Source organism: Borostomias antarcticus (assembly GCF_949987555.1).
Source record: "Borostomias antarcticus genome assembly, chromosome: 20".
NCBI lineage: Eukaryota > Metazoa > Chordata > Actinopteri > Stomiiformes > Stomiidae > Borostomias > Borostomias antarcticus.
This window is the reverse complement of record NC_140253.1, coordinates 11,357,448-11,378,177: the sequence shown is the minus strand read 5'-3', so window position 1 is coordinate 11,378,177 and position 20,730 is coordinate 11,357,448. Positions and strand designations below refer to the sequence as shown.

The following is a 20,730-nucleotide window of genomic DNA, read 5'->3' as shown; positions in this document are numbered from 1 at the left end:
CAGTGCTGGATCAAACCAGTCTAAACCACAGCAGATGGATTTGACAGTTCCTGACCTGCTCGACAGGTTCTTGAGAATCCAATCCAGTTCCAATGCGTTTCACACGTTAAACTCACAAGACTAGCAGTGGTGCCACTATTTAATTGAGTTGTTTTAATCTTTCTCTAATGCACCACTAATTTCAGTGCCCTTACAATTCATTTTAAAGTATTTTAATTGCCCTTTCAATGAGTAGAAGTGTCTCATACAACGCAGACCATACAGACCACTGTCTCTCCCTCGACTGGAAATGACGAGGCGCCACCCACGCAGTTCTACAGTGGCACCGGGCCTAGTGCTCCTTCCTTAGCACTCCTTGCACTGCTAATTAGTACTCCTTTCATGTCCACAAATGGACCTGATAGACTAGTTGTCACACTGACAATGTTCCTCCAGTGCACTTGTGTTGTACTGGTAGTCCTGAGACTGGGTTCACAACAGGACAGACTACTATTCGCCCTCTGATGTACGTACTGTATATTAAAAGGAGCATGAAACGGCTGGGCAGTCCCCCTGTAGAGCCCCCCAGTCCCTGAACAACCCCCTCCATGGTCGTGCGACAGTTGAGGTAAGTCCCTGAAGCTGTAATGAGTTCCTGGGTGAATCTATCTCCACTAGAATGCTGACCCATGCTATGCAACCTAGTGGAACCTTTCAACCCTGATCCATACTGTAGATGTTAAGGCTTGCAGTGTTTAATAATAATAATTCTTATTTATGGAGAAGGCAAATTGCACAACAAAACAAATGTCATGTTTACATGATCAGGCCTACTTTATAATTCGAAAATTAGCATATAATTTTCACTTATTAGTGCATGTAGGCCTAATAGCAGATAAAATAGAGGACCCAATGTCAAATTTTGGCTTGTTAAATATTTAGATATTCATTTAGTATATACAAGTCCAGTACATGCTAGTCATGTTGGAGACATTACACATTAATGCCATTTAAATTGAAACAAAAAACAACTTTGATGATATAGTACAATTTTTGTGTGTGTAAAGGGGGCATCTTTCCACACCCGAGTGCAAGATGCCCCCCTGGTGGGGTAAAAATACATTGCCATTTTATTCATAAAGAATGAATCATATAATATTAAACGAGTCAATATATATTTTTAATGTATTGATTCTAAATTGTTATTAAAACAAAACAAAAAAAGAGAGATAATGTATTGCAATTAATTTTGTATCAAATATACCTGTCCTACAGTATGACAAACAACCGTGGGAAATAACAAAAATACATTTATTAAAGCCATTTAATGAACAATATTATTTTTGCTCAAAAAATCCAGATCAAACAAATGGATTACCTGACCTATAGTCCCTCATATAATTTATAAAACAAATATAAAATACACATGCTTATTTTCCAATAACAGAAAATTATATACTCTTATCTCAAACTGTTTTACTGAATATGAAATGTTTAGATGTGGTAGACTGGCGGCACCTCAGAAATGTCTTCAGATAAGAAAAACTGTGCCACCTAATGTTGAAGGGAGGAAATACAGGGACGGGGGGATGTTACCTCAGGGGGGCATCTTTAGCTCCACTATCTTTATATAATGAAGTCAGTTAATATATAAACATGGGCAGTGTCTTTGCTCTGACTTACTCACACCTCCCCTGTCTCTTTACCAGAGACTGCCTCTGACCTGAGGGCTGTCAAGGTCCTGGCTGACTCCACGGTGGAGATCGCTGCTGCCTCCGTGGGCGAGATCAAAATCGCCAGCGCCGTCCGACACCTGGACGAGAAGGTCCGGGAAGAGAAGGTCCGGGAGGAGAAGGTCCGGGAAGAGAAGGTCCGGGAAGAGAAGGTCCGGGAGGAGAAGGTCCGGGAGTCCGCGGAAGTTAGAGAGCCCGCCGAGGAGGAAGCGGCGGAAGTGGTCGAGGGGGAGGAGTCAGCTGAGGGGGAGGAGTCAGCTGAGGGCGAAGACGTCGTCGCGGAACCAGAGGGGTCCGGGTCTGAGGAGGCTGTAGTTCGCGTCACTGCTTCCGCAGAGGAACTGGTGGCGGCAGAGGCGATCTTCAAACTGCAGGAAGTAGTTCCGGTCGCTGAGGCGGTGATAGAGGAGGAGGCCCCTGCTGCTGCTGTCACAGATGAGGAAGAGGAGAACGCTGCCTCTCCCCCTGAAGAGGTCCCACCCTCCACACCTCTAGCGGGGGAAGCGGGAGAGGCGGAGGCTGAGGTACCTGCTCCTGAGGTTGCCCCGGTGGAAGAGGTCCCTGCGGAGCAGGCCTCTGTGGCCCAGGAGGCCCCTGCAGCAGCTCTGGTGGAGGAACAGGAAGAACCAGCCGTGGAGGCAGCGCCCATATCCGAGCAGGAGGCACTCATCGTGGTTGCGTCGCAGCTAGCGGCGGCATCCGCCCTGGAGGTCCTGGAGTTCCTGCCGGCTGCATCTGCGGAGGAGAGGGCGACCGAGTTCTTACATTCCTGCCACAGTGCTGCCGCCCCGGCCTCGGAGGCAGCAGCTGACGCCTTCGCCATGGGTGAGGAGGTGGCGCCCCCCTCAGTGGTGGAGGAGGCAGTGGAGGCGCTGTTGGAGGAGGAGAAGGGGTCCTTGGAGATGGGGGAGGAGGCTGAGGAGGAGGTGTCAGAGCACGGTATGTCACAGCTCAGGGTACTTGTTACTTTGCTGTTGTGGAATTTCCAACGGTAGGGAAACTTTAGTTTGGTGGTTCTGAAGAATATTCCCCTGTGCACTTTGGCCACGAATGAACAGAACATGCTCGACTATTACTTATTTAACAGAATACTATAAACCAGCCATACCACAAGAGATACTGTGTGGTGAATACCACGGACACAAACAAAAACATTTTGCCCACAGCATTATTCATTCATTCATTCCAGGAGACTGCCAAGACAGTAAAAACTAGCTGCTCTCTGATATAGTACAGTTGAAAATGTAAACAGATGAATCGAAACAGAATTAGCAGAGTGGATATCTGACCTTTCAGTGTAGTATTCTGGGATAGGGTGGATTTGAGTTGACAGATTAATTTATAATGGCCATGACAGAATTCTGTAAGGCTTTGATACATTTTACAAATTCTAAGATTCTGTTGTTCACTGAACGGTGATGAAATCCATTGGATTTTAGTGCAATGTCTGTTCAGCTTACTCAAAATGCTAGGCCCAGTACTAGATGTGTAGGTTGATTAGAGGTTTCTTATTGGATTTTCTAAAGAAAACTGTTGTTCTGGTGTTCTTTTGCTGTTGTTTTCTCAGCATCATGATGTCAGCCCAGACATGACGTGAGGAGAAAGACGCGTGCCTTCTGGGACTTTCATCAACCGTCAGTCAGAACATCCATGGTCAGAATGACACAGAAGAGTTAGAATGGACTGACAAGTTATTCCATTCTATTTCTATGATGACAACACCAGCTGCAGGGCCAGGTTCTGAGCCAGGCCAACCGTGGGTCAAGTTGACCATGTACTTCTCTGAGGTCGACCTTCGTAGTTCTCATTCTGTTTCTCGGCCAGCTCATGCTGTATCAAGATGGCACTTGCCATTTCCAAAGTTGTTAGAAACGTTATTCCCATTACTGCTCAATACCTCAAGGTGCCGCTATTGCAAAGCTTTTCATGACCCGTTGAACTACCCAAAGATATACACACGACCAGCTGGATGTATTTGAAGTTATGTGATTGTATGATTGAAGTAGTAGCAGGCAGCGGCAGGTCCTCTGATTGAAATTTCTGGATGGAACAGGAGGAGCAGGAGGTCATTTTAAATGTGTTGGCTAATGGTCAATATTTTGCTCGATCGAATCTTATCAAAACATATGAAAGACAAATGAAAATCTCTATTGTCCCTAAAGGACCCTAAACATAAGATTATTTATGTGAAATAGTATTGCTAATGTTATTTATGTTGGTCTGTGTTTGTGTCTGTGACACTATATAGAACATTGTACAGATTAGTAAATAAAATTAAATTCCTATGCAATTCATCAAAATGGGAAGGCATCCATGTTGTTGGTTATATCGTATTTCCTGCACAGGAGCTGTGACTTTATTGATTTAATTACTGCCAGGTTTCTTGAATTTTCATTGATTTACCTGCTAAGTATGCAAATACTAATGTCAACGGTTGGGGGATATGTCATAGTATTTCAATATTATTGTATAGACACTTCTTTTGAATAGGCTAAATACTGCTAAATAGAGTGTTTAAACTGTTCATAGTTGACATTTAGTACTGCACTAGAAACATCATGCTTTTTGACCAGCAGATGGGGGCAAATACTTGGCATTTCAGTGTAAATGTAATTCTATCTAGCCTGCTTCATGTTTTATGCTGTAGCTTCCAGAAGGAAATCCTTATGGAATTTGATTAGTGCACAACAAACTCAAACAAACCATTAAAACAGACCGAATACAGGAGACGTGCACCTAATATGTTTCTATTATTATATTATTGCTATACTATATTTTCAATCCAAAATTCGGCAGTATTTGCCAATGCCAGTATAAAAAATATCCTCAATTCCTCTAACAATGAAAAATAAAGATATTTGAGCATGTTGAGCTCTGCAGCCAGACCCTATTGGAAAACAACGGAGCTCGTTGTGATGGAGCTGGTAACAGAGCTGTACCAGTAACAGAGCTGTACCAGTAACAGAGGGGGCAGTGGCTGCCTGCTCCCCGTGACGTCACGACCGATGTGTCATTTGCTGGCCAGCCGTGTGATCCTGACCTGAATCTCATCTGAAAAAGGACGGGGCTTTTATTTACTGTTCCGAACAACAGTCTCGCGTGTCTTATTCAGCTGGAAACACACCGGGGGGACCGTTCTTTTCCCGGGACGATCAATCATCGCATCGGGAGTCCTGCGGATCTTCACCGCAAACGTTGGCTAGCTCTAACGTTAGCTAGCTAGGCTAACTGTTTAGGGAGGTTACTGGGTGTCACTAGACAGGCTAACGCTCGCTAGCTACAGTGTGACAGTAACGTTACTACATTAGCATTAGCAAGATAACTGCATGGCATTAGCAGCTAGCTAGCTATCATTGAGGGTGTAACGTTATTTTGTTGAGGAGGATTCGCATCACCAAAGCACTTTCATTGTGCAATTTTTGCTCGTGGATTAAGAAAGTAGCGTTACCTACCTAACGTTACCTACCTAACGTTACCTATCGTTACCTGTGGCAGAAGTCAAGCAGGAGTTCACGGTAAGCAGAAACGTTAGTCTGGTTCATTCTTGTTGAAACGTTAACGTTAGGCTTGATGGCTACATAAGCGTCAGAGCCACATGGGTTGTAATAGTGAAAATGAACATATTGTTTGTTGCTGCGGCTGAGGGTTTTGCTGGAAATAACCTGTGAAGTTCATGTTTTGGCCACGACCGGTTCTGTGCAAACCTGGGCTAGCTCAGTCTTCCCAGTCACGTCATTGCACTCAAAATGAGCGTTTGATAACGTGAGATGTGTTCATGTATCGGTCCGACATCGACTGCAGGTGCAGCTATTATACCCGACTGCTTCTTTCTTGTAGTCATAACTAGCTAATGCAAACAAACCGACAGCCAAGCACTCACACTTTAATATTGGCACCCTTTTAGGGCTGCCAGACCTTTAACCAAACAAGAGGAGAGGCTCACAAACTGAGCTTTCAACCTACCGCTATTGTTTGCTTCGCCATGCCTGGAATGTAACGTTGTCCTGCTGTTGCACGCTTTGTAAAGTAACTTGCATAATGTAAATTCAACTGTATGCACACTTAATTAGATGCACATAAAATTAGGTTTAAGAAAGTGCACAAGGATAGTCTCCACTTACACTAGTAAACACCACCGTACCCCACAGAGGAGTAGACGCTAGAAAATACATGACAATACCCCAGCACCTATGAGTGGATCATAGTAGAGAATATAGGCCCAGCCATTGCCCCTTTCTGTACATTGGCTTGATAATAGTGGGTGTGTTGGTTTGTCTGTCAGGTTAATTAGCTGAGTGTTGAGGTTTCACACGGATAGGCTAGCTATAGGCCTAACTTTTGTTTAATTGAGACACTCCGAAATTCCCAATTCAGTGTGGCTAGACCTACTGTCAGAGAGGCCATTTGAGCTCCTTTAAATGGAAACAAGACAACAGCATGTTACTAACTCTGACACTACACGTCATGAACCCCCACTCTCCTTTTCAATCTGTTGAGAAGTGTTGACTCGAGCGTGGGGGCTTGTGTAATGTTTGCTGTTGGCCCGGGCGTAGCCTAAACATCGCATGAATGTTTGGTGAACGTTACTGTTTGACCGGAATGGCCAGCAGGGCAAGGGCAGACCAGAGATCTGCGGTAGGACCCGTGGTTGCTATGGCGAGGGGGTGTGTGTGTGTGTGTGTGTGTGTGTGTGTGTGTGTGTGTGGGGGGGGGGGGGTCAGTACAGGCACAGGGGGAGTGTTGGGTTCTCTCGAGGAACAGTGGAACTGTTGTTTAGAGTGCATGGGGAGGACACACACACCTGGACACAAGGGTTAGAGAGAGACTGGTTAAGATTGCACTAGAGCTGGGCACAGTAGTTATCAGTGTAACTGGGTTTGATACACCAGCCTTTATAAGGAACACCTCTCAGCTCAACTTGCATAGAGGGAGTAGGGACAGCAGGACCCTCTGGGCTGAGAGCCAGGGAAACGGCTCTTATCAGATCTGTTATAAGGGAACTTCAAAACATTCTTTTGGTTCATTTTGATATGACTAATTGCAATGGAATAGAACAAAATAATTTGTAATATTTCAAACAAGTACAGGTACACATTGGAATTATTGTCCTTACAGTGTCTTTTCAGCACTAATCAGTTTCTCATTCTGGTCCTAGGTACGCAGAACATTTAAACGTTCCCAAACTGTCAATTTACTATCCATAGTCTAGCAGTCTATTAACATCCTCATACTTATCCCATCCAATCATGAATCGCACGGCTGCATTGGAAAACAGATGGCGAAAGATTTGGGGTGTTTCTGCTGGCATCGTTGATAAACCACTGAAGGCCACACTTGTGGCGTTGCTTTTCCCAGAATACTTGAAGACAAACACTCGCACAGCATATCATAAAGTAGGCCTATGTGGCAAGTTTATTAGGCTGTATAAAAGCCCAATTCCAAAGTACTGTCTTGGTCTGAGTTTACTGTGTTGTTGTGTATGAGCATGATTGCGACTGTCTGGGCGGGTCTGAATTTGGTGTGCGTGGTCATTGAGTGCCTGTAGAAGGCCTAGTTTTTGCTTTCCTTTTGAGTTATTGAGTGTGAGCGTTGGTGTGTGTTTGTGTGTTTGTGTGTGTGTATGTATGTGTGTGTGTGTGTGTACGCTCGTTCGCTCCAGAGAGAGAGAGAGAGAGAGGGCAGGGCAGGGCACAAGGCAGGGCGTTGTATCGTTAGCAACAGCCTCAGTCTGAACAAAAGCTCAGTTGTTGCTTAGGATCATGTGACGCTGCGTGTGTGTGTTCCACCCTCGTCATGTGATCCGGGGGCAGGGCTCAGCCTCAAAGTGCTGAGTCGCTCCGAGAGGCTCCTTCCAACGAATGACAGAGCAGAGAGAGAAGAGAAAAAGAGATGGATGGTTGACGGAGACGGACGAAACGAAAGCCAGAGAGAGATGCGAAGAAGAGAGGGAGGAGGAGAGAGGTGCCAAGAATATCCCTTTCAGCCAGACCACGTTTCTCTTTCTTCTCTCTCTGTCTCACTCTCTCTCTCTCTCTCCCTCTCTCTCTCTCCCCTTCATTCTCTCTCTGTCTAGTCTCCCCCTTGATTCTGTTTGGACATAATGGAAACTTCTGCTGCCGGGGACGGCCGTCCACAGCCCTGTCCCCTACTCCTCGCAGTCCCCTGGAGACATTTTGTGGGAATATCGGGAGAGGAGCGGCCGGGAACGGACCCACGCACCCGCTCCTCAATCACCAGAACCCGCCGGTGACTTGACCCGCCGCTCGACAACAACAACGACACTCCACATGACAGCCGCGAGCCGTCAGGGACGGGAATCTCTCTCTCTCTCTCTCTCTCTCTAGTTAGGCCGCCCCGCGGCGCCGGTGTTTTCTGTTAGTCTCGGCCGCCCCCCTCTCTTCCGTTGGCGTGCTTGCGTGTGTCGGGCACTAGGCAGTCTGGCGAAGTTCAACTTTTATCGGGGGTTAATGTACACTCGGGCGTAACGCTTGTCTGTCTTCAATATATATATATTTTTTATGTCAGCTTGTCGGCCGCCGTGGAGTGACATTCTGGTATGCGTGCGGCAGGTCCTGTCACACCTGTTGGAACGTGGAAAGTCTTGTTGAGTGTTATGGGTGTGTGCCTGTTGTGTTTGGTTGAGAGTGTGGAGGAGGAGGAGGAGTAGCAGTAGGGACCACAAGACCGACTGACCTGGGTTTGACCCCGGGGATGAGTACTCAGTTCCAGTATTGTGGTTGACGCGAAGGGAAGCGATGCGCTGTTGGAATTAAGACATCATGATCTTTGATATTGACTTTTTTTGGGCCCTATCTGCATTTTCAAGGTTTTAGACAGAGGAAGACAGAGAGAGAGGGAGGTAAAGAGAGAGAGCAAGAAAGGGATGGAGAGAGAGAGAGAGAGAGAGAAGGAGGGAGGGAGAGAGTGGTAGGGAGAGGGAGAGAGAGAGAGGGAGAGTCAGAGAGAGAGACAGAGAGGAGAGAGAGAGAGGATGGGGCAGAGAGACGGCAGAGAGAGCTGGCGTCTTCTGTTCTGTGAGTGTCCTTTTAATGAAGTTCCTCTCTAGCGTTATCAGCTTAGTGCCAACCGAATGGAAAACTCCCAGACAGTGTAGCCCACAAGGACTCAAATTGCAAACACATGCACACACACACACACACACACTCCGATAAGAGTCCAACGATACACCCGAACACACACAGCGACAGTGAGCACAGAGCCAGTGTGGATCCAGCCATGGATCAGTGTCAGCTGGAAGCTGTTGAATAATTAGCGAGGTGGAGGAGGAGGAGAGGGGGGAGTTCCTTCAGAACCGATCACCGGTCAGTCTCAGACACCGGCAGCTCGTCTATTATAGATGCGCAGCTGGGCGACCGTGACAGGAGCGGAGGACGCGTCGCCTACGCTTGCGAGGCAGACCGGGCAGGACGCCGAGTTTGACTCAGGAGAGTGCGTCCTGCCGTGCGGTGTTTGTGTGTGCACTAATGGATTAGAGCAAGTGTGTGTGTTTGTGTTGTCTGTACTTCTTGTTCTCCCATCCTGCCTGATTGTCCTCTCCCGGAGTACACAGGAAATTAAGTGGCCCTTGGACTTGGTAGCCGTTGCCATGACATCAGCCCCTCCCCTGGACACATGCAGAGGGGAGGATGACTGAGCTGACTTCCTGTTTTTGTTCAGACTTCCTGTCTCTGTAGACAGGCACTTCCTGTATTCCAGAGCCAGGAGTGGCTGGGAGGCGAGGTGAGACAGTGTAGGCCTCACTGAAGCCTGGGACTGGATTTTTGATTGGGTCCAGAGAGAGAGTGAAGGGCCCTGGGAATGCAAGGGGGTGGTTTCTCCCGGTTGTGACTACCTTGTCCCTATGAAATGAACTAAACTTCCTCTGCCCATCTCTCTTTCAGCGCTGTGGTGTCGTCCGGCCGCAGGTCCGGAGGCGGCCACCCAGAGGCGCCAGCGAGCGGCCGTCCAGCCGTGAGTCCGGGGTGGGGTGTGGGGTGTGGGGTGGGGGGGTGGGGTGGGCTGGGGGGGGGGGGGGGGGGGGCGTGAGCCATGACCTCGGTGGTGCTCGTTGACAGTGGAGGGACAGTGGTGGAGTACGTCACCGCCGTGGAAGACCCCCAGCAGGTGAGGCCCATACACACACACACACGCCCTACAGGCTCATGCTCACAATGCAATAGTTTGTTTCCTGATTAAAAATGTTTCTGTTCGCGGCCACAGTCTTAACTGACCTTTTTTCTCTCTCTCCCTCTCTCTCCCTCTCTCTCTCTCTCTCTCTCTCTCTGTTTTGCTCCTTCTCCATCCCTCGGGGCCCCTCTCTCCTCCTCCGTCCTCCCTCCATCCCTCTCTCTCCAGGAGGAGGGCCAGTGCGACCTGGAGGTGGAGCTGGAGGGGGAGGCGGAGGGCGAGGTCGAGGGGGAGGCCTACGAGGAGGAGGAGGATGAGGGGGAGGAGGCGGGGTACCCGGCGGTGATCGTGGAGGAGGTTCCGGGGGCGGGGCTGGAGCAGGAGCAGGGCTTCTCGGCCCAGGTGCTGGTCTACCACGACGACGGCACCTACCTGATGGAGGACGTGGGCGAGGAGCAGGAGGTGGAGACGGAGGCGGAGGAGACAGGTGAGGAGGGTCGGGGCCTGGCGGGACGCACACACGTCCACGCACGAACACACACGAGTAAAGGTAAGGATACCTTACTGGAAAATGACTCAAGTAAAAGTCAGCTGTTACTGTAGATTACTACTTGAGTAGAAGTCTTAAAGTAACTGATATTAAATGTAATTGATGTAACTGAGATTAAATGTACTAAAAGTAAGGTAAAAGTATTAAAAGTAAAAGATCCATAAATCCAAAAGGAAAGATTATTATTATTTACCAGAATATCAGCAGAGGAATACATGCACATCGGACAACGTGCAACAGGTGTCCGGCAAAAAAAAAAGTATAAAAAATACTTAGGACAGAGAGAATGTCTGCACGCTGTAAATAGATCCCTATACTATTTAGCCACTTACACAATTTACCAGAATATTGCATCATTTTATAAGCAATGTTGCAATTCATTTTCTCCATCTAATACTGTCATATGTGACAAATATCATACACTTTTTAAAACATAACATACATTTAATCCGGTATGATGATTAATCCTTAACTCCAAGAAAAGAAAGCATTTATTTTAGATACAGCCAAGGGTATTGGTCATTATGATTTTGAGGAGGAGGAGCAGGTAATGTCTGTGGTGGAATGAAGTCCAACATGATTGTTTTAGCCATTTCCAACCTAGCTCGCCTCAGAATCCCGCTGGTCTCATTTGGATAACTGACTGTCACCACAGTCTCCAACATTGCTTTCACGCCTCAGTTTTTTCTCCCGAAAGATTTGATTTTGTAGCGAGTAATGAATGTTTTAAGGGGAAATCTATCAAACTGTCAGTGTTCTTTTGAAAATGTAGTTAAGTGAAAGTCAGAACAGAAATATGAATAAAAAAAACTATGTACAGTAATGAAGTATTTCTACTTCAATACTCTACACCACTGAACAGGCATGCAGGTGGGATGGATTTACATGATCACAGGCATAATTCTCTCTATCTCTCTCTCACACACACACACACACACACACACACTTCTGTGTTCAAATGGACGGGTGAGGGGGGGGAATATACACTGACCTACTTCATCATACTTTTGTGTGTCTTCGTGATCATATGCACATTAAAACATGAGTGAGACAAGCGAGAATGCACAATAGTCTTGATATGGGGTTTATTTGATGGGCTGAAGAGAAGTGAAGCCATTAGTAATAATCGCTGCTCCATCCCAGTGCTAAAAGGGAGGTGTGGAGATAAGTCTACTTCATGAATCTAGCCACAGACCACAATTCCACAACTTGGACCACAGTTTCAACCACATGCAGACAACACTGTCATCTGGTGGTTATGCCGGGTAGGGAAATGACGAATCCACACAGTCAGCCAACCACAAATCACATTCAGATTCCTATCAGAGCTCTGATTTCTTGCATTATGCCGGCATTTTTTTCATACAGCTTGCTAGAGTGAACATATACACACGCAGCAACACCATAAGACACATTGGACAGACACTTTATTTGGTCAACATTTGACATACGTTTGTAAATGCTTTGGTTGTCAATATTTAGTGATGCCTACGAAAAGTAGGCTATCGTGCCAGAATTAGGGGAGTCGTGCCTTTTTAACAAGCAGTGTTTGTTAGTGTTTGTAAGTGCAGTATTTGTAATTTACAAGTTGCAATTGACAACTTATGGTATATTCTTTTAAAGATTTCTCTGGCTGTGTGCCCTAAAAATGTGGTCACTAAAAAGTGAGTCTTGATAGGGAAACACGTTTACAGACTTTAATTATATTATTGTATAGTCTCGGTTGTATAAATATGATATTGCATTTGGTCTACTGTTAAACGTACATTCGATATCACATATATAATGCTAATATAGAAGGGGCCATGGTAGATAAAACATCGTTTATAGTCGTCTTTTTCGTAGTTAGTAGCTAGTAGCCTACTCGTTTTCTTCTTGTTGACGTCCGGTCTACGCGAGAGGCGGATGATTTCCTGTGTTCGGAGCGGAGGGATACCTCTCTCGTGTGTCTGTGGTGCGTCCGGGAAGGTTTTCAGTGACGGCGGAGTGATCCGAGATAGAGGCTGCCAATGCGTTTCAGTGAAAAGTCAATGTGAATCTGCAGCAAGGGAAGAACATGGCGACTTCACTGCATGAGGGGCCCGCTAACCAACTCGATCTGCTCATCAGAGCAGGTAACGTCAAGACAATCTATTTAGAAACTCACCTCGTTTGCGATCGTTAACGTGTCCGTTGTGTGTTTACGGTCAACGCCGTGGCCGATCCGTTAAGCAGTCGCGTTAAGTAATGGAGGGCAGATCAGGAAGTAATCACCTTGGCTAGCAACCTGCATGGCGCTCTCCCGAATTTCTTCAGCCCGTCTTAAAATATTTAAAAGTGTCATCTGGGCTTGTCATTCTGCAAGATCAGACTGTAGTCTGCACGCAGTGTCGTTTGCATATCGTGGTAGGCTGTTTTTCCTTAGATATTTGCCGGAATAACGGTTCACGGCGAGCTGCTGAGAAACCAGGAAGTGTTGGAAGATGTTGTCTTTCCTACGTCTTTGCCACGCTGTCTGAGTCGGAAGGGCATGTGGATTTATTTATTTATCCAAACAAATCGTTAATATTTTGATGGAAATCATGTACCGTTAATGTTATTTTACAACCGTCTCGGATCAAAGATCCATCTCCTGTGTGATCAGATTGTTTCCGTGTTTTGATAAAAGCGACAATAAATCGTGATATTTTTTTGGCCATATTGAATAACATGTCACCAGTTTTCCTAAACACCGTCGATCTCCTAACATCTAACATGTCAAGTATTCTGTGAAATTGTGATCTGGTTTAGTATTCGTCAGATTATTGTCTGCTTATTTTTTTTTACATTTCATTTCCCATTTTAATTGATGGCCCCGTTAGCCAAACGTGGGACAGTCATGGCCCGGGCAGTGTGGCTTCAACGGTGCTCCCACGATGAGAGCTTTTAGGATAAACTCTAGCGACCAATGCATTCAAAATATGTCTTGTTACAGTTCATATAAACACATATAACTTATTTGAATTCACTGACCAAGTATGCATTTTATCTGTTCATTTTGTTAAATTTTGAAGTAGTTTGGGCCAATTTGATGGCGGAAGCATTGTTATGCATCTAGGCGGGTCGTCCTTTTGATTGATGGCTACACTAGTCCAATAGCATCCGCTGTGAATTGGAAGTCCCGCCTTGGTCCAGTAAGCTATCTGAGATGGGCGGGTCTTGGGGGGGAAGAGCTGGCCAATGGCGTGCGGGGCGGGTGTTGAGTGACAGGTAGATTTGAGTGCTTCTTCCAAGAGAACTGGAGGGAAAGGCTGATAAGACTGTAAACACGGAAGTCAGAGGGGAAAGCACTACTTTCTGTCGGTTTTGCTATTCTCGGCTCGGTAAAATAGTACCAGTGTATTCTTCTAGCGTATTATTTATTAGACAAAGAATAAAGAAATGAATTGTTTTAATGTGAAATACCATATATATTTATCCATTTTGATTACATACATTCAGATTGGCATTTTTCCTGAAATGGCACATTTTCCTAAATGCAGGTGTTGACTAAACCCCAGCTGTATAATCTTATACCACTGACAATTGAAAAACTTTACTATCACGTGCAGTAATAGAATGGGTGTGGCATGAGACTACCATAGCCAAGCCAATCAATGGTTGCTTTATTTCTGAAGATCTGCCTGGTTTCAAGGGCGATCCAGCCTATAGGGTAGCTGTACTGGGTCCTACCATGTCGTGTGTGTGCAGGTCTGAGTGAGTAGATCAGCCTAAAGATAGCCTCTCTCTTCCCTATGCCTGCTGCCTCAGATAGCCAAACATGGGCAGGGTGGAGAGTAACCTGACCCCCCTACCCTGTGATTGACAACAGCAACAGGTGTTCTTGGTTGCGTCCTCCAGTCTGCCAGAGGGGGCTGAGCCAACACTCCTCGCTCGCCTCCTCTCCGACCTTGCCTCCTTTCCTTATGTGCCTCTTAGGAAGTGAAACGGGCTGGATAGGTATTCCACCACACTTTTCCGGTCCTGTCAGTCAGGTGTCGCAGACGAGGGAGGAGGGAAGGAGGCGGTGTTCAGGAGGTGTGGGTGGATGGTTACCCGATGCCTGCCTTGGCCGTCTCGGGGTCAGCTCGGCTGTGCAGATCACAATGGCTAATATTAGAGGCGGGGTGTTCAGAGCTGATCCCAGACAGGCGCTGAGGGAGTGTAATGGGATTGGCATGGGGGTGGGTGAACACTAGGGGGCGAACACTAGGGGGCGCCAGTTAGAGAGAACCCAAACTGTCAGATAGCCAGATTGACACTTCAGTGAGACTTGTGATTTACAAGGGTAACGGCGGTGTGTGACTGTTGTGACTGCGTCGACAGGGGTCTTTTAAAAGCTCTCACTCGAGTGTCCGTAACATCTGTTTTTCGAACCGCCGGTTTTTCTACATTGTCAGCTTCGGTCTAGAAGAGCAAAGTGTGTGATGGCAAAACCCAAGAAAAAAAAAGTGTTGGACTTAATGGACCAGATCAGAACCAAATGTGAATTGAGTAGATGTGTCATCCGTTGGCACCCATGTGTTGGATGTCAGTGTATTGTTGCTTATGTGTGTGTGTGTGTGTGTTTCAGTGGAGGCGTCTGTCCACGGCAGCAGCCTCCACTGCTCTGACAAGACCATTGAGGCGGCAGAGGCCCTACTACACATGGACTCACCCTCCAGCCTCAGAGGAGACCGCAGCCCAGGTAGGACACACACACATTTAAATTAGCCTTTGATCAACTTCCCAAGATGAAGACTTCATCCATGTGTCCAAACGCACCACACTCTCTCTCTCTCTCATACACACACACACTCTCTCTATTCCTCTACCTTAACATCACACACTCTCCCTCCCAAGAAGTGTTTGTCCCGGCGTGCGTGGCCACTCCCGACTTCCTGCACGCCGCCATGCGTCCGGACGTGATGACGGAGACGGTGGTGGAGGTGTCGACGGAGGACTGCGAGGAAGACGCCTCCATGGAGGTCACCCTCTTCGAGGAGCCCGACCTAGAGCCCGAGCCCGTCAAGAAGAAGAAGGGTAAGAAGTCCTCTGTATTCTGCTTTAAGTTATTATTAAAACATTGAAGGAATAGGATTACATATCAGCACAATAACATTGAATCTACCATCACTGTATGTCTATAGCCAGCAGTGGTAGTTTAACTAAACAGCACCATCTAGTGGTTGGTAGATATGTCAAAACAATCGACCTGGTTGTACACAGCTAAGCATGTCGGCACATTTCAACCCGGGGCCTTGGTTTGTCAGCCGTGTGGGGTGAAAGGGCTCGTTTGATTCCGTCCGAGTAACGTCATGGTCTGTCCTCGCAGCGGGCCGGAAGCCGAAGACGCACCAGTCGGCCGTGTCCAACGGATCACCTGACCAGGGCATGAAGAAGAAGCCCAGGGAGGGGAAAGGTAACACGACGCAGTCTAGTCTCTCATTACAAACAAACCTGATGTAGTCTAGGTCATTACAAACATGGCACAGTCTATTTCATTACAAACATTAAACATGATGGAGTCTATGTATTACAAACATGACAGGCTATCTCGTTACAAACATGACATATGCAGTCTCAGGGTAGGAATTTCGTCAGTCCTTGCAGCTGGTTGCGTGTGCCAGTTTCACATCGTATCAAAGCCATTCGCAGGCTACAATTGTATACTACCGGTGTAACGTTTTACTGATATCAATGTAGCCTCAATTGAATTCATTTCAGAATATCAAGAAAACGACAGGAGAGCACTGATGCTTTTAAAGCAACCTTGAGATTTAGATGGTAGCCGGGGCACAAAAGCCATGGTGGCCGCAGGGGGTAGAATTATTTTCAGGGCATCACGGCCAGAGGGAGGGGCATCGACGGCCATGGCCGTCGTGTAATTCCCACCCTGTGCAGTCCGTCTCATTATAAACCGGACATAGTCTGTCATTAAACATAACGGTAGTCCATGTATCATCACAAACATGACGTAGTCTACGTATCATTGGAATACCACCATCACCATGTTCATCATATCAGTTGCCACCATCTCTGCTGTGCTGCATACTGTGAGAATAAAGATGGCGCGCTAACGTGTGTGTGTGTGTGTGTGTGTGTGTCCACCCCAGCGGGCAGCACCACCTACCTGTGGGAATTCCTGCTGGACCTGCTGCAGGACAAGAACACGTGTCCCCGGTACATCAAGTGGACCCAGAGGGAGAAGGGCATCTTCAAGCTGGTGGACTCCAAGGCCGTGTCCAAGCTGTGGGGCAAACACAAGAACAAGCCCGACATGAACTACGAGACCATGGGCCGGGCGCTCCGGTGAGGAGGAGTGTGTGAGCTAGTGTGCGTTAGCATTGTGTGTGTGTGTGTGCGCGAACGTGAGCTGGAGTGCGTTAGCGACTGACTGGATATGCGTTGTTGTGTGTGTGTGTGAGCGAGCTAGTGTGCGTTAGCGACTGACTGGTTATGCGTCGTTGTGTGTGTGTGTGTTGTGGCAAGCTTTCACATACGCATGGGTTTGTGCGGCCGAGTGGCCCTTGAGCTTAGGACAACTTCCTGTACGATTTGTATTCTCACCTCCCTCCCTTCCTGTCCTCCAGGTACTACTACCAGCGCGGCATCCTGGCCAAGGTGGAGGGCCAGCGGCTCGTCTACCAGTTCAAGGAGATGCCCAAGAACATCGTCATCATCGACGACGACAAGGCCGTCGGCGACGACCGCGACCTGATCGGCTCGGAGCGCGCGTCGTACGAGCGGGTCCCGCCGCCGCCGGAGACGCTGCTCAACGCCGCCGAGCTCTCGAAGACGCCGAACATCCTGAGGGCCCCCATCGCCAAGGGCAACAAGGCGGTGGCGGGCGGCGGCCCGGTCTCGGTCCCGAGGATAGTGACGGTCTCCACGGCGCCGGACGGGAGTCAGACGCAGCACACGCACACGGCCATCATCCCCACCGCATCTGGGCCCAGGTGAGACGCACACACACACACACACACACAGTCACAGTCAGTCGCAATGTTTTGATGCTCAGTTAGCTTCTTTGTTAAACGTGATAACATTTTTATGTAGACAAATCATTTAAATAAAAAGAATACATCCACAGAGCCTTCATAAAGGCGTGGAATAAAAGTTTAGCTTTTCCCTTCCAAAAGGTTTTGTTTATGAATTGATCATTTTAAAAATTGATGGTTCTGAAATTAAGGTTGTAATAGTGTTTTATCTGTCTGAGATTTCTGAGGTTTGGTTCCTACCTATACCAAGGTGTGTGAGCCGATACTATTACGGCGTTGGTACCACACGGTATCTCTTTCGGGAGCGATGGGGAGTCTTAATACTATTGGCTCTCAAGCCTTGTTGGAATTGTATTTTGTCTTTGAATGATTTGTCTACATAAAAATCTTATCTGTATCACCTTTAAGCACACAGAGTATTTTACTGCGTGGCTAGTGTTGACTGTCTGACCTCTGACCTCCGTCTCCCTCTCTTCGCCAGAACGGTCAGGGTCGCCATGCAGGTGCCCGTAGTCATGACGACGTCGCTGGGGCAGAAGATATCCACGATGGCCGTGCAGGGGACGACGGGAGCGTCCGGCCACACCCTCCTCGCCAACGCCTCGCCCATCGGCACGGCGACGGGGAACTCGGAACAGAAGGTAGATGACGTCAACACGCGTCGTAAATCATAGGCTGGCCTCCTCCTAGAAGGTCGCGGTCTGACTCGGTTGATGACTAGTATCTAATAGTGAAAAGGACTCTGCAGTGAAGACAGTCAGACGGGCGTTAGTCTCACAAAGCCAGACCTTTCTCCATGCGTCATTTAGCACTGCTGAAGGGTCTGGCAACACCTCATTATCATTCTGAGGGGCGGGGGGGATGCTGTCTTTAAACCAATCACAATCGGCTTGGGCGGCGCTAAACCTGTTTTTTTTTCCCAACTGTGCCCCTTGCAAAAAAGTGTTGGGGGGGGGGGGGGGGGGGTTGAATCTGATTGGTGCCGCTGGAACTGAGCGCTGCCAACGAGAGGCTTTATCTCAAAAACCATGAAATACAATAAAATGTATGCCAAGCACATCCACCATGCTGGTGCAGGACAAAATTACATCTGATAAAGAATAGTTTTGTGGAGTAGCTGTGTGCGGACCTCAACCTTACTTTATCTCAAAAACCTACATCCGTTGAGCCAGATTAGCCGGGCGCTAAACCGAAGCTGATGTGTTTGACCCCCCAGGTGGTGATCCAGACCATCCCCACCATGGTGCCGGCCACGGCCGAGAACGGCGACAAGATCACGGTGCAGCTGGCCAAGATCATCACCATCCCCGCCCACCAGCTGGCCCAGTGCCAGCTCCAGACCAAGCAGTGCCTCGGGGCCTCCCCCCAGGGCATCAGCTTGCTGGGCGGGCCCCTGACCGTCCGCGCCCTGGCCCCCGGCACCCAAGTGATGAGGCTGGCGGTGACGGCCCAGCAGACGCACGCGACGCCGCAGCAGCATCACCACCTGGTGGTGACCCAGCCGGGGGGGACGGCGGTGGTCACCGTGACGACGACGGCGGCCAGCCCCGCCATGGCGGCGCCCCGCATCATCGGCGGCGTCGTCAAGAGCAGGGACGTCGGAGGAGCGGGGTTCCAAGCGGTCATGGGGGCGGGTCAGAGCCAGGCGGAGGTGGCGAGGAGGGCGGCGGACGGCCCGAGCCAGGACGCCGTCGCCGCCGTCAAGACTGAGGAGCCGGAGTGTTGAGACGGACAAAGGGACGGGTGGGGTCGACGCATGGACACACACACACCTGTCAATCAAGACCCCCACCACACACACCTATAAGTTACCACACACGCATACAAACTCCTATCAAAACCCCCACCACACACACACATGTACCACCCCACCCTATCACCCTTATCTGCCTCTGGTGGAGCGGGGTTGGCGGGACAATTTGTACAGTTTTTGCCCCAAATATGAATTTGCTCTTTTTGTTCATAACCAACCGACAGTCTGAGAGACTTTAAAAGACTCCCTTTATACCCCTCGCCACCACAAGGGTTCTCCCTCGGAACCACGGTCTCGCCTCCTCTCGGCAGAACATCGCGCATCGAACCCCCAGAGACACAGGAACCCTGGAAATGTCTTGTACTGCCTGGGCAACTAAAAAAAAAAAGGGACCAATTCTGATCACTACATTTCGAGTTGACGGGCGGCGTCGCTGGAAACACTACATATATAAAGCGAATCATTAAGACTGAGCCAGAACGGTTGAAGTGGCGAGAAAAGGAGACGACACTTTGTATAGAAACTTTTTTTTGTTTGTTCGTGTTTCTCTCTCTCGCATTGACAACATAAAAACCAGCAATTTGACTATCACTGTGCAGAACTAGTTTGATGGTGCCAGGTGCTATGCTAGTCCCACACACGTGCGCACACACACACACACACACACACACACACACACACACACACACACACACGAGTGACTTCTGGACCGAGGGTTGTTCTAGGATCTCTAGAACGTGCCCTAGGGAAGTGAAAGGGACTTTGATATGTATATATCTACTATACAGTTTACGGATTTTAAAACAAGAACAGCCTTAGTTGTAATTTGATACATTTCTTTCCTCATTTGTTTATAAGATAAGATGATCTAGCTTTTATTTTATTTTTTTGCGATGCGCTGTCTATGTTTTTCTTAGGAACGATACCTTGTACCAAGCACAGTATTATTGAGAGAAACGGCAGAACGCACGTTTTTTTTGTATGATGGTTTTCTCCGCCCCCCCGGGTCGGGCTGCAGTGTCTGGGACGTCTGGGCCGTAGGTCCACGTCCCGCTGCGGCAGGACGCCTGGGGTTTTTCCTAGCCTGGTCGCATGCTCAGGAAAAACTGCCGCGTCTCGTAACTGACTAGGGTGCCTGGACTGCCGTCGCCATTTTGGAGCCTCATTTCCTTCCTCTAGGTTTGGAGAAACAACAGGTCACTGCAGCATGGGTTTCTCAACCGCCAATTTGGCTCGGCCCCCCCACCCCCACCCCAAGTTTTATTTTGCATTTTGCTTTTTATTAGTAATCAGTTTCAAGGGAGAAAGAGAGAGAGATGACTGAACTAGTTTGTATATTCAACATTTGAAGTATATTCTATTTTGTTGTACTCTTGTTTCAAAGTGTATTCAAGTAGATTTTACTGAAATATAAAACATTTGAAACTATGCGAGTTGAGTTGTGCTTTTTATCATTGATTATTTTATAACCTACGGTTATGCAAATTTTAACTTTGATAAGAAATCATTTGTTTGCTGGAACAAAATGAGTGAACAAGTTTCTTTGAGGAGATGCATAGTACAGTATAATAGTGCAGTACAGTATAGGACAGTGGCTGAATCTTTCTCTCC

The 20,730-nt window shown here is 47.9% G+C and overlaps 1 protein-coding gene across 1 annotated transcript; it reads left to right on the top strand.

The window, feature by feature from the left end:
* Positions 1-9,761: 9,761 nt before the first annotated feature.
* Positions 9,762-20,456, top strand: elf2b (E74-like factor 2b (ets domain transcription factor); the record flags this gene model as incomplete). The annotated part of the gene is made up of 9 exons (XM_084454671.1): positions 9,762-9,836; positions 10,068-10,326; positions 14,960-15,073; positions 15,229-15,408; positions 15,701-15,787; positions 16,482-16,677; positions 16,959-17,324; positions 17,848-18,007; positions 18,583-20,456. 9 exons carry the CDS (start codon positions 9,762-9,764, stop codon positions 19,090-19,092), a joined length of 1,947 nt encoding a protein of 648 aa, XP_084310797.1. The 3' UTR covers positions 19,093-20,456.
* Positions 20,457-20,730: the final 274 nt, after the last annotated feature.